A 14,254-nucleotide genomic window follows, 5' to 3' on the forward strand; every position below is an offset into this window, starting at 1 on the left:
CACTGACAGAGGTCAGGGTTCTGCAGGGGTGAGACCCACTGACAGAGGTCAGGGTTCTGCAGGGGTGAGACCCACTGACAGAGGTCAGGGTTCTGTAAGGGTGGGACCCACTGACAGAGGCCAGGGTTCTGCAGGGGTGGGACCCACTGACAGAGGTCAGGGTTCTGCAGGGGTGGGACCCACTGACAGAGGTCAGGGTTCTGCAGGGGTGAGACCCACTGACAGAGGTCAGGGTTCTGTAAGGGTGGACCCACTGACAGAGGTCAGGGTTCTGCAGGGGTGAGACCCACTGACAGAGGTCAGGGTTCTGCAGGGGTGAGACCCACTGACAGAGGTCAGGGTTCTGTAGGGGTGGGACCCACTGACAGAGGTCAGGGTTCTGCAGGGGTGAGACCCACTGACAGAGGTCAGGGTTCTGCAGGGGTGAGACCCACTGACAGAGGTCAGGGTTCTGCAGGGGTGGGACCCACTGACAGAGGTCAGGGTTCTGTAGGGGTGGGACCCACTGACAGAGGTCAGGGTTCTGTAGGGGTGGGACCCACTGACAGAGGTCAGGGTTCTGTAGGGGTGAGACCCACTGACAGAGGTCAGGGTTCTGCAGGGGTGAGACCCACTGACAGAGGTCAGGGTTCTGCAGGGGTGGGACCCACTGACAGAGGTCAGGGTTCTGTAAGGGTGAGACCCACTGACAGAGGTCAGGGTTCTGCAGGGGTGGGACCCACTGACAGAGGTCAGGGTTCTGCAGGGGTGAGACCCACTGACAGGTCAGGGTTCTGTAGGGGTGGGACCCACTGACAGAGGTCAGGGTTCTGCAGGGGTGAGACCCACTGACAGAGGCCAGGGAAGCGCCCTGAGTGCTGAAAGACCTTTAGCTTGCTCCTAGTGTAGCAGTCACATTTCCCGTGACTTTAGTTTGTGAACATGTTTAATCTCAGTCTACTGTGACCAAGGCCTGAGGTGCATCCCATGAATTGTTTGTTGTTGCTATTGTTTTTAATATGTGAGAGAAAATTTAAAGATATGCCCATTGGAACTTCAACCACATAACAAGCCCAGATGACGACTGTAGGAGTACTGCAGATGAAGCATAACACAAAATCCAATTTTATACTTAGAAATTATACTTAGAATTACACGATTTATACTTAGAAATTAAAAATACTTTCAACTTTTCCAACATTGATGAAAACAGAAGTCCAAACTACTAGGGGATGGAGGTGGGGCAGTCTGCAACTGATCCTGCTAAAATCAAGATGGTTAATGTTGCCACTTCTGGGCCAATTCAGACGCTTTGATAAACTTGATCCCAGACCTGGGGAAAGACAAAGGCACATAGATGTCTGTGTTCCAGGCTGGTCAACACCACACATTCTCTTGAAACAACCGTGTCTCAGAAAATAAAGGCCTGGAGAAAAGGCTGAGTTACTAGAAATGATTCCCAGAACACACGGAGTCGCTCACAACCCTCTGTAATAACTCCAGTCCCGGGGATTGTAATTCCCAGAACACACGGGGTCGCTCACAACCCTCTGTAGTAACTCCAGTCCCGGGGATTGTAATTCCCAGAACACACGGGGTCGCTCACAACCCTCTGTAGTAACTCCAGTCCCGGGGATTATAATTCCCAGAACACACGGGGTCGCTCACAACCCTCTGTAGTAACTCCAGTCCCGGGGATTATAATTCCCAGAACACACGGGGTCGCTCACAACCCTCTGTAGTAACTCCAGTCCCGGGGATTATAATTCCCAGAACACACGGGGTCGCTCACAACCCTCTGTAGTAACTCCAGTCCCGGGGATTATAATTCCCAGAACACACGGGGTCGCTCACAACCCTCTGTAGTAACTCCAGTCCTGGGGATTATAATTCCCAGAACACACGGGGTCGCTCACAACTCTCTGTAACTCTAGTCCCCCGGATCTGATACCCACTCTTTTCTGGTCTCTGTGGGCAGGGCAAAACACATACATATAAAAAAATGAAAATTTAAAATATAAAAAGTAAAGGCCTTAATAATACACTTGTCTTTAACACACGCAGTATAGCAAGCACACATTAGAATTCAGTGGAGTCTATCAAGTCTTGCCACACTATTTACACACGGACGACAGGAATCAAGATGCTGGGACTCTGACCAAAAAATTCACAAGAAGACACCGATTAAGGAGGTAATTTTCCTAGCAATGTGATAGTATACTAGACACAAGCTTTGCAGATAATACAGAAATTGTTTAAAGCGAACAAAAAACCCCCAACTCTTTAATTTCGAAAATTCCCAGGTATCCTCAGGGACACTTAAAAATAATTCTAGAATGTTAAAATGTAAGAAAAGACAACACAGCCTCCCAGGAATGACAACAGAAACTACATGGAGGACTCACATTCACTAACCTAATTAGAGCGCACACCACCTCATCCCCTGCATTAACAAATTTGGGTTGGACCATGTGTTACAAAGCACTGGGAGGCCAGATTTAACTGGATCCCGTGCCGACTGGTGTCTTCTGCTTCTTTACTACTTCCTGCTCTCCACAGCCAAAGGTGAGGGTCAGCAGAAGGCAGGCTTTGCAAGGCTCCTGCACACTAGAGGGACTATGAGGAAAAACTCAAGGTTTTGGTTACAACTGTAAGGTATCTGAAACACATTGGCTTAATGCTGATAAAAGAATGGAGCTGGTTACTTCAACCATTAAAGGAGAAGACCACTTTGAGCCTGTGAACGTTGCTAGCATAATCAATACAATGGACTGAAGAGGAAAACAAAAACAATCACGTTTCTTTAATGTTTTGCATTCTATTGATCACAAACCTCATAAGTCTTTTTTTCAGTTGACACAATCAACTTCAACTTGTAGAAGAGACTAAGACCCAATTCAATTTTTTTTCCATACAGTACAGTGATTTAGGGGAAACTACCACAGAAACTGGGAGCATAGTGTGAGCCCATCACTACCCTAAGAAGGCATCAAGGAGGGCAAAGGTTTAGCGACACACCTTACTGTCTGGGCAGCGCGCTCATCTGGTTGTACAGCTGGACCTGTTTATAACCTTTCTGCACTGCTCTCCCAGGGCGTGAAGTGCTTTTTAAAAACATGTTGTATTCAAACCCAACTTCCCCTTAGGTGCAGCCTCATTTCATTACACAGAAGAAGCCTTTGTGTTGGTATCCCTTAGAGATAGCCACAACTGTCGTACCATAGTTCCCAGGGTCACACTAACCTCAGGCATTATTTGATCAGAAGTTTTCCATTTTAAAAAATAAAAACAATGACCACCCTAGGATTACCTGATAATGGGACACATTTTCTTTATTCATAAATTACCGCACATTGTCAGGACACCTTTTTAAAATAGATATTGAGGGGAATCCTTTTAAATCTTTCTTTCTTAATATGCTTGGAAATATTAAAATTTCAAAAGAAGTAAAAATCAAACCTAAATACTTTAAAAAATCATAAATGAATAAAAGCATAGACTTTGGACATACAAAACTTGAGTGGGGAGAAGTCTACTTTTACATATACACCACTAATACTTCAAGTGCAACAGAAGCTGGAGCACTTGTCTCTGGACCAGTTCACATTCACCTTGTAACGCTCCCAAAAAGACCAACTGATCCTCAACATTAAAGTACATCTGTGCATTAAATCCCTGCGCATTTAAACACCTAGTGCTCAATGTAAACATTTTAACTATTATTTATTAATCATCCTTAATCCTTAATGGTACTTAGGAGTGTGTCACATATTCAAATTTCATGTTAGAAATAGCACCATAACCAAAAAGAAAAAATGAAAAACAAAACCCCACAAAAATACTTCCTCCAAACCCCTCATCTTGACTTCACAAGTTGAGAATCACTGTCAACAATCCCACCCGAGGTCACCAGAGTCACTTCTGTTCTCTGATGAACCCAAAATACTGCTTCTACACAATTGGACCAAAAAGAAAGGGGGAGTGGGAGTTTTAGAAAGGACCGTAGACTAATCAATTATCAGTTAAAACTTAGTCGAAGACTGAGAACCGTTCTGCACATGAAACCCAAACTCACTCATGAGTGCACTTCATATTCATTTATGGATTTTTGGTGCCTTTTTGCAGATAATGGTAAACATGCAGCTAAAATCCTGAGGGATGTAACAGGAATCAAATGTATTTCTGGTCGATAGCCAAAGACAACAGGACCTTCCATCTACTCTATGGTAAGCATCTAACCTCCCATGTGTGGTGGGGAGAGATCACTACCCTGAGAAACAGCACCTACCAACCACCGCTGGAAACTCCCAAAGCCAACCCCATCTCTTGCATGAGAACAGAGGAGTGCTGCCTGCCGAAAGGAATTGTGACACCAAAGAACATCAGATGCTCTTCCTGATCTGCCACCTCAGGAAAAGAGGAGGGAAAGGGGGCAGTTTATATATGAAAGCAAACACAACTATGGTCAAAAATCACTCGAAGGTGTGTAAACCACATATCCCTATCACTCACAGAAACTCAAGGGAAACCTACCGGGAAGAGCTACCTACAGTAGACCAAAAATAAGCAACTCAACAAAGAAATGAACCTGGCTCAAAAATAAATGTACTCTAGTATTCAGGGTGATGTGATGTTCACTTCAAATGATTTCAAAATCTCTGTGCCTCAAACATGACTTTCTTACACTAGAGGTCCCAGCAAAGGATGCTGACGATGCACATGGCAGCAGTAAGTTCGAGGATGGAGAAGGACATAGCTAGGATTCACAATTGTACTCTGAACTCCACAGTTCTGACAGAGGAAAATCTACACAGAACTGAAATACCATTAGCCCTGCCCTCTTATTAAAGAACACTTTCCCTAAATCTAAGGCACACAAACTTCTCTACTTTAGAGTAAGATTATGGAAGAGCAAGAATTTGGTAAATCCTAATGGAAAGTAAATCTTGAACAAAACAACAAAACAAAAAAAAAACCAAGGAACAATTTGTCAGTGAACTATCTAAAAGAAAATATTCTAACTATTCTCTCAACCTAGACCTTTAAATTATGCACTCCAAACATGTAAAATCATTCACCAGCACTTTATAAATTCAAGTTTATAAACATTAAAGTCATCAGGTTTTCCTTAAAAAGATAAGAGTAAGACCCAACAAGCATTTGGGAAAAAGTGGAAGCCATGTTAATAAAGATGACCAGATGTGGGTAAATGTATCCTACTCAAGTCTCCAGGGAAAATGATTTAAAAAAAAAAATAGTAAAAAAAAAAAAGTGGTAGGTGCCTTGCCTACTAATCATGGTTACACTCGCCATGATTATAATGTCAGTATGCACATAATATTTATCAAGATTCTGTAAACATAGGTCACGAGGATTTTTCTCCTACTTTAACTACATGGCAGGGGTTTAGAAACTACCACTTCTGGACAAATTCAGAAAATAACTGCGTGACACTGCTGTTACAAAGTAATGCTCACTGGTTTGGGTAACCAAGTCGTCTAGTGTTTAACGTGTCTCGAACTCTTGCTGTCTGTATTCAATACTGTCAAAGTAGATCTGCCCCCAAAATGAAGCATATTTTGGCACCTGTGCTGAATGCTGCTTCAAAAACCAGCAAGTGCAAATAAAAATAACAGTCATGATTTAGTCACATTCACAAACTTCTCATAGAAAAATATAAATATATTCCCTGAATTGTAAGCCAGCTTTCACAATACATTCCAGTCGCTGTGAGCACGCTGGCTCTCAAGGTCACAAGGTGCAGTCACTGAGCTCCAATGCGTTTTCTATGCTTCTGTCATCTTCCCCATCATGGTATCTCACCGTTCTCCTACCCTGATTTCTCGTTTTTATTTTTGAGCGCCGAACAACTCTTTTAGCTTTTGCATAGTCCAAATCTTCCCAGTCGTTGTCATCCACACTCAACCGGGGACATTTACTCTGTCTTTGATGTCGTGCAGTCTTAGACGGGTTAGAGGGAGGGGTTTTACCTTTTCTGACCACCTTTGCTTTTCCTTTCCTTTTCTCCTTCCTCGGGGCTTTTGTGTTATCAGTACACTCGGCATCAGATTCAGTCACTGACCCCAAATCTGATGACTTAGGGCTGGTGTCAGGCACACACGCTGAAGTCTCCGTCTGTCCAGGCGTGTCCACACTGTCTAGCTCAGGGCGCAGTCTCCTCTTCCCTCGAACCTCTGCCGACGCCTGCAGACTGTGAGTCACTTGTGCTGTCCTATCGAAAGGGGCTTTTCCATATGTCCTGAGCCTTCTGCCATTCCACCTCCGTAACCCATAATTCAGGTCTTCTTCAAAGTTATTCTCTGTGATAGCTTTTTGGGCCAAAACTGACTCAGAAGACAAGCTAATCTCACTATCTGGGGTGTGGCTTTGGGGGTCTTCCTGAGAAGGTCCAACAGAGGAGCTCCGAGTTTTAGGCGGCATTCTGATGTGCACAGTGTCCGTATGCCTCTTCTGTATGCTTTCTGTATGCTCAACACTGGAAGCCCCTTCAGAATCCAAGTCTGCATTTACAGACTCACTGGCATTTTTTGTACTATCTTGGGATTCAGACTCGGGGAGGTTGCTACCGCAGGCACGTTGTGCCTCTGGCACTTCACAGTGTGCGTGTGTCTCACCACCACTCGGTATCTTCTTTGCTGGGGTACAGGCCAATCGGATGGGCTTTTTCCTTCTCCTTCTGCCTCGAGTACACACCCTTTCTAAGGTGACATTTTCTGCATCACTTGTGAGCTTGGCTTTATCAGCAGCCACACTAGCACTTCGAGTAATCCTGGGTGACTTCTTCATAACCTGGAGATTGCTTTCTGAGTCACTGGAACAGACCCTTTTCTGGGAAATTTTTCTGCTTTGTCCATTCTCTTGAGACAGAGAATCTAAAAATGAAAAAGCATTTTTTTAATCTTTGATATGAGTAACTATTTCTAAAGTAATCAAACGCTTAACATAAGACAATTTAAGTGCTGAATTCTTACTAACAGTCAGGTTACGTTAGATGGTCCCAACTCCTGACACTGCCTGAGTGCAGCAGAGCCCAACTGAGGACAACGTGAAGAGGTTCAACAAGACCGTTCCACCAGCTGCCATCATTACTAACACTGAACCAATCCCATCAGTTCTCTTTCTCAAGCAGTCACTACCACGTTCCTGTCTCTAATACAATGCCAATATTCAAAGTAAAATCTTTAACAGAATAGTTAAAGCCAAGACTAACGTTCAGTGACTAACAGTGATTGCGCATAGTGTGACAACAGAAAGGTGAACAAAGAACCAGCATACAATCAGAAAAAAACAGCTAATAAAAAGAAATCTAGAAGAGGGCAAACAGTCTTTTACCCAATAGAAAGAGGAGGAAGGGGTAAATTAGTGAAAGGGCGAGTGTCTAGAATTACCATTCATATCGCTGTGCAATTTATCTTTCGCTGTGCCAACATCAGAATCCACTTCAGTCTCAGACCCAGGACCCGAGAGACCCTGCAGCACAGAAACAGCTTCACTCTTCAAGGCCTCAGGGACTGGGTCTCCTTCCGCTGTGCAAAGTCTCTTGCTCTTCTGTCCTTGTTCTTCACAGTCTTCTGAATCGCTCAAGACAGTCGCCTTCTTAAACAAATGTGCATTCTTGCATAATTTACTGCTTCCTGGTTCAGAGTCAACTTCCTCAGAGATGTTCTCTGTCCCAAGTTTCTGCCCAGATGTTGAAGGGGTAGCAGTGCTGCTGAGCCCATCATCTGATTCGTGACATCTGGAGTCTTCCTCAGAAGACTCTATTGGAAGGAACTTTGTTTTGCCTGTTGCTGGAGTGTGGGATGTGCAGCCGTTCGCGTGCCAGTTCTTCCGGGCCACTCTCAAGTCACTGTCTGAGTCACTGACACTGTCCCGGGCGGAGTGAGGACCAGACAGCAGCTGCGCTCCTCGGCTCTGGTCTTTTTCTTCCGTCTCTGACTTAAGGTCGTCACAATTGTGTAGTAACTTTCTCCTAGCTGCAGCCGAGGCATTGCGATGTGGCAGCTTACGGCCAGAGCAGAGGCTCTCAGAGCTCGAGTCTTCTTCCGCATCACTCATTAACTTTATCTTGTTGGCAGCAACAGCAGCACACTTCCGGAGGACTTTCCGGGTGTTTCCAGCCTTGCCCTTCAGATCTTCATCTGTCTCCACGGAGTTGTTATCAGAATCACTCAGGTAGGCTCTCTTCCGAGTGGCTTTTCTGCCACATCCATTTTCTAAAGAAACAGAGCCTGAAAATAAAGTGACGGGGTTAGGGAACTGTTTCCTTCCTCTGGACAGTCATACTACACAGACACATAGTGACGGGGTTAGGGAACTGTTTCCTTCCTCTGGACAGTCATACTACACAGACACATAGTGACGGGGTTAGGGAACTGTTTCCTTACTCTGGACAGTCATACTACACAGACACATAGTGACGGGGTTAGGGAACTGTTTCCTTACTCTGTCTGGACAGTCATACTACACAGACACATAGTGACGGGGTTAGGGAACTGTTTCCTTACTCTGGACAGTCATACTACACAGACACATAGTGACGGGGTTAGGGAACTGTTTCCTTACTCTGTCTGGACAGTCATACTACACAGACACATAGTGACGGGGTTAGGGAACTGTTTCCTTACTCTGGACAGTCATACTACACAGACACATAGTGACGGGGTTAGGGAACTGTTTCCTTACTCTGTCTGGACAGTCATACTACACAGACACATAGTGACGGGGTTAGGGAACTGTTTCCTTACTCTGTCTGGACAGTCATACTACACAGACACATAGTGACGGGGTTAGGGAACTGTTTCCTTACTCTGTCTGGACAGTCATACTACACAGACACACAGTGACGGGGTTAGGGAACTGTTTCCTTCCTCTGTCTGGACAGTCATACTACACAGACACATAGTGACGGGGTTAGAGAACTGTTTCCTTCCTCTGGACAGTCATACTACACAGACACATAGTGACGGGGTTAGGGAACTGTTTCCTTACTCTGTCTGGACAGTCATACTACACAGACACATAGTGACGGGGTTAGGGAACTGTTTCCTTACTCTGGACAGTCATACTACACAGACACATAGTGACGGGGTTAGGGAACTGTTTCCTTACTCTGTCTGGACAGTCATACTACACAGACACACAGGCCACACTGGCGCTTGCTTCCTAAGGTGACACTAGACACACTAGGTTTTCAAATGTTTCTACAAGGATTGACTGAAACATGTTGATGACTTACTTTCCTTTCCAAATTAAAAGAATTGAGACATTTCATCACATCTAGATGAGTTCAATTACACCAATCAACACTGATTAGTCACTGACCAGCTTTTCTCTGAGCGGCTCGTGTTCTCGTCACCCTGAGATTGCTGCTTCTCAAGAAGCCACTGCGCAGGGAGCTCTCTGCAGCTCTGGGGCTCTCTTTGCTTTCCTCAGAACTAGGCGAAGATGAAGAGGTAGCTATGAAATCTTCCATTTCACTTTCTAAAACAAAACAAAAATAATAAGGTCTCCACAACAAGCATTTGTCTCATAACTCAAATATTTCACAATGTACTAAACCCAGACTCTTGGGTTGCACAGATGGCTCAACAGATAAGAGCACTTGCTGCTCCTGCAGAGGACACAAGCTCAGCCCCAACACCCATATGACAGTTAGTCACAAGTGCCTCAAGCTCTAGTTCCAGGAATTGGATGCCCTCTTCTGGCCTTAGTGGGTACCAGGCACATGATAAATAGAGAAAATAAACTGAAATTTAAAACAAAAAATTTAAAGATTCTAAAAATGCTTTGAATGTTTGCAAATAATGAAGAAAGTGACTTAAAAGAGGTACTTAAAAACAAGTCCACTTCAGTGTTCCACATTAAGTTATGCCTGTATTTTCAAGGCTGACCACCACATACTGGGCAAGATTTAGAAAACAATTTAAAACCAAACTTTCCAAAGTTACAGAGAAACCCTGTCTCGAAAAACAGAAATAAAAAGAGCAAATTTCCATTTCAAACTTAATTAGCCCCACTAATTATTATGCCTTCTGTGACATCAAGACATTTCTATGCTAGAAGATACAATCATTCTGGACCCTTTGACCTCAAAAGGAGGAGTTTCAGATCTCCAGCAGCTCCTGACAAGACAGTTCTAACACATGAACCTCAAGTCACACAGGAGCACGAGGCAGTGTGCAAGCTTGTTTTGTGTCAACCTGACACAATTATCATTCGGGAAGAGCAGCTTTCAACTGAAAAACTGCTCCCACCAGATTGACCTGTGTGCAAGACTGTATGGAATTTTCTTAATTGATGATTGATGTGGGAGGCCAGATGGCTGTGGGTGGTACAACCCCTGGGCTCATGGTCCTAGGAGCTACAATAAAACAGGCTAACATGCCTGTTTTGAAGCTATGAAGAGTCACTGAGAGCAGCTGAAGCTTGGCACTATGAGAGGCCAGAGGTAAAGGTGCACCTCAATCGTAGCTAAGCCCCGGGATTGAAAAAGCCATGGAGAGAAGTTGAGGCTTGGTACCATGTGGCAGTGACAGAGTCCCTAAAGAGTGCTCGGGGAGGCTACGGCTGCAGTGTAGATCGCAGCATTTTAAGCATTTTAAAGATGCCAGGGGAAGATCACCAAAAGCAGCAGAAGCTGTGAAACGGAGCTGATCTGACCTAGGAAGGTGAGCTGTGCATGCTGCAGACAATGAGTGCCTCCTAGGCATACAGCACTAAACTTTGACATTGGCAATTTTGGGTTTGCTTTGGTCTGAATATGAAGGTATGTAACTTATTTTTTATTTTAAAGGATCCCACAGTTAAGAGAGTTTGGAATTCTAGAAGGACTTTGAACTGTGAATGAGACTTTGGATGTTTTTAAAAAAGACTGAACTTCATTCAGAATTTTAAAAAACTGTTGGGACTTTCAAAAAGTTGGGTTGTTTTATACTGTGACATTAATTTAACCTGCCATCTTAGGGACAAATGAGAAAAAAAGATCTAGTTGAACAGTGATGTGTTTGTGTGTCAAGTTGACACAGAGTCAGCTGTGCTGGCTAAACACACACTAGAATCATTTGGGAAGAAGGAACCTCACCTGAGAAAACACCTCCATCAAACTGGCTGCATTACCACAGCAAAAGAAATCCCAAGACAGATAGGGTATCCCAGTTTCCTGTTCTTACATACTTGGAGACTTCATTCTGTAACCGTGTCTATATTCTGGTGGTCTGAAGGAAGGTGGCCCCCATAGGGAATGGAACTATTAGGAGCTGTGGCCTTGTTGGTATAGGTGTGGGTGTGGCCTTGCTGGAGGACATATGTCCTGCAGGCTTTGGGGTCTGATGTATGCTCAAGTCACTTCCCATTGCCTGTTAGTCAAATACAAGAACTCTCAGCTCCTTCTCTGCACCATGTCTGTCTCACACTGCCTTGCTTCACTGTCATGACAATGAACTAAACCTCTGATGGTAAGCTGCCACCACAATTAAATGTTTTCCTTTAGAAGAGTTGCCATGGTCACAGGGTCTAACTAGGACAGTAACTAAGACAATTTCATACTGGTGTCATGGCTGTACACTGTGCTGTTTCTAATCCACAGTAATAAGCAGCACTCCTCACCCGACAGCTCAGAGCCATTCCTTAGCATTTCAGATCTGTGTCTTCTCGTTCTCCCTGGTGGCCCCGCTGAGTCTGAAGAGTCCCCAGAGGTGAAGCCTGAAGAGGCACCAGTGCTTGTCTTGCGGGCTGAGGACACAGGTGCCCTACTTGAGGTAGACTGGGAGGAAGGACACATCAACTGTGGAATTACTTTTGTCTGAGATTTCATCTGCTTCTGTTTGATATTTCTGGTAAAAAGTATGGACAAGAGAAACAATTATTAATAAAACATAAGTCACCAGAGAATACCCAAATAAAAGTATATTGCTTTTCAGCCTGCAAATATTCACATAAATAAAACATTCACTATTAATGGTTATTAAAGATGGATTAATAAGTATTTCTTTACTCTAAATTTTACAGATTTATTCAACTTTGAATAATGATCAGATGATCCAATTAAACAGACTATTTACACCTAAGTATGCATTCTGTTAAGTTACAAATCTGGGTATTAGTCACATAGAAATTTTGGTAGTCCAAAGAAAGAGGGGAAAAAAAGCAGGGAAAAATATTTAAAGAAACAGTGAATAAAAACTTTTCAAATTTGACAAATTACACTTCATACCCACAGAACTGGATAAACACCCAAGTAATACAAAGCTACTCCTGTGGTGGGTTAAAGAAAGGAAGAAACCTTGAAAGCAGCAAAAGGAAATAATGTATGCAAAAAGGGAAGAACCTCAGCAGGATACCAGCAGCTAATACAGCAGGCGAACTGACAAGAATTCACTATGCATCCAAATTATTTTTCTGGGCTAGAGAGAGGGATCAGCAGCCACTCTCTCTTCCAGAGGACCCGGATTCAATTCTCAGCACCAATACATGGTAGCTCACAAGCCTCCGTACCCCCGTCTCAGGACACACGTGATATACACACTTACATGCAGACAAATAGCCATATACATAAAATAAAAATAAAATTTCCAAACCAATTCTTGTTGGTTTTTCTTGTTTTTCAAGACAGGGTTTCTTCATGTAGCTTTGGAGCCAGTCCTGGCACTCACTCTGTAGACCAGACTGCCTCAAACTATTTTACTTCCCCAAAACGTATTTTTAAAATTTACCTTCAAAATGAAGGTAGAATTAAAACACCAGCAAGAATGCAAAGATAGAGACCACTGCAGGTTCACCTGCCTGCTTTACAAAGCATTCTAAAGAAATCTTCAGGCTGGAGAGAGGGAAAAGACGACACCAGGATAACGCAAACCTACACTCTTATACCTGGACACTGAACCGTGAGAGCCAAGTATTAAAAGGTTTCTTGATGTAAAGTTAAAGAAGCCTAAATACTAGATGAGCGTGTAGATCAGTACTCAAAGAGATGACTTTTAGCACAGTAAAACATCTTAAATTAAAAAGCAATCACGTGCAATGCCATCCCACTCACCTTATACTTCTGTCAGCCCGAATGGCACCATTACAACCTCGCCGTTGCTTAAATCTTTGGCTTCGCCGAAGTTTCTCCTTAAATTTTTGACCAATTTTAAAATCAAAGGAGATTTTCTTCATTTTTTCTTCAAACAAAGCAGACAATCTCAAGGTCATACTATAAATCTATACAGACACAAAAACAAAACCAGAATTACAAAGTAACTCTGTCCCAGGTCACTGTAGGTGGAGGAACACCTTCTTTCCTTCCCACCTACCACACATCACCAGCATCTGCGGGATACGGAGACATCCACATACACTGAGAGCTGACTTCAGACTAGTGGTAAAGAGACAACTCAGTGGATATCCTCAGGACTTTAACATTGGTCCCAACCAGTTACAAAGTGCACATTTCTCCTTAACAAATTTCGAAGTTACTTCTAATACTGCTATTTGGTGTGTGTTTGCATCAAAGAAACAAAAGCATTTTTGCAGCAATCATTTTGAAATTTGACTGGAATACCACCTACATCTATATATGATACAGACAAAAGACATCCAGTCACTTACAATGTAGGCATATTCCTGGTCCTCCTCCATCACTCTTGTGTGTGTCACTACCCGGCTTATGCAGCATGGAGACAGAACCAGGTTCTAACACACACTGTGTGTAGGGTAAGCACTCTACAACTGGGTTAAATCCCAAGCCCAACAAATTCAATAATTATCAAATCATTAAAATAACATCAAACTGGTCTAAGCTACGTGAATTATGGAGGAAGCCTGCACACACCCACATTAAATACAGAAATGAGTGCCCAGGTCTAATACTCAAAAGTTTACTATCAGGCTGAGAAATGGCTCAGCCAATAAAGTATGTCCTTTGAAAGCATAAGGACCTGAGTTCAAGCCCCATAATCCACATTTAAAAGGAGGGAGGGAGGGAGCAGATATAGAAGAACAGTCTTGTGATCCCAGGGAGATAGGCATGAATCCTTGAGGCTAGTTAGCTAGCAGGTCAAGACTATTACTTGGCAAGTTACAAGCCAGTCAAAGACTCTTGTCTCGAAATTTTTCTTATCCTATTTTACATTTTTTAAATTTATGTCTGGACAGAAAAAAATCAGAAGACAACCTGTAGGAGTTAATTCACTCCTTCCATATGTGGGCTCTGAAAATCAAATTCAGGCTGCTGGAGTTGACAGCCAACAGCACCCCCTCCTGGCGAGCCACT

General features: G+C 43.5%; 1 protein-coding gene across 3 annotated transcripts in view; it reads right to left on the reverse strand.

The window, feature by feature from the left end:
- Positions 1–1,103: 1,103 nt before the first annotated feature.
- Brwd1 (bromodomain and WD repeat domain containing 1) overlaps positions 1,104–14,254 on the reverse strand; it is an 84,371-nt gene continuing 71,220 nt past the window's right edge. For 2 of the 3 annotated variants that reach the window (XM_075961068.1, XM_075961059.1), the window contains 5 exons: positions 13,037–13,203; positions 11,608–11,834; positions 9,325–9,483; positions 7,389–8,231; positions 1,104–6,872 (listed from right to left, as the gene is read on the reverse strand). In XM_075961068.1, coding sequence (XP_075817183.1) covers positions 5,731–6,872; positions 7,389–8,231; positions 9,325–9,483; positions 11,608–11,834; positions 13,037–13,203 — 2,538 coding nt within the window. In that variant the 3' untranslated portion in view covers positions 1,104–5,730. The remainder of the gene's footprint in view (positions 6,873–7,388; positions 8,232–9,324; positions 9,484–11,607; positions 11,835–13,036; positions 13,204–14,254) is intronic. The other variant, XR_012909653.1, reaches the window with a different exon arrangement.

Source organism: Microtus pennsylvanicus, chromosome 1 (assembly GCF_037038515.1).
Source record: "Microtus pennsylvanicus isolate mMicPen1 chromosome 1, mMicPen1.hap1, whole genome shotgun sequence".
Lineage (NCBI taxonomy): Eukaryota > Metazoa > Chordata > Mammalia > Rodentia > Cricetidae > Microtus > Microtus pennsylvanicus.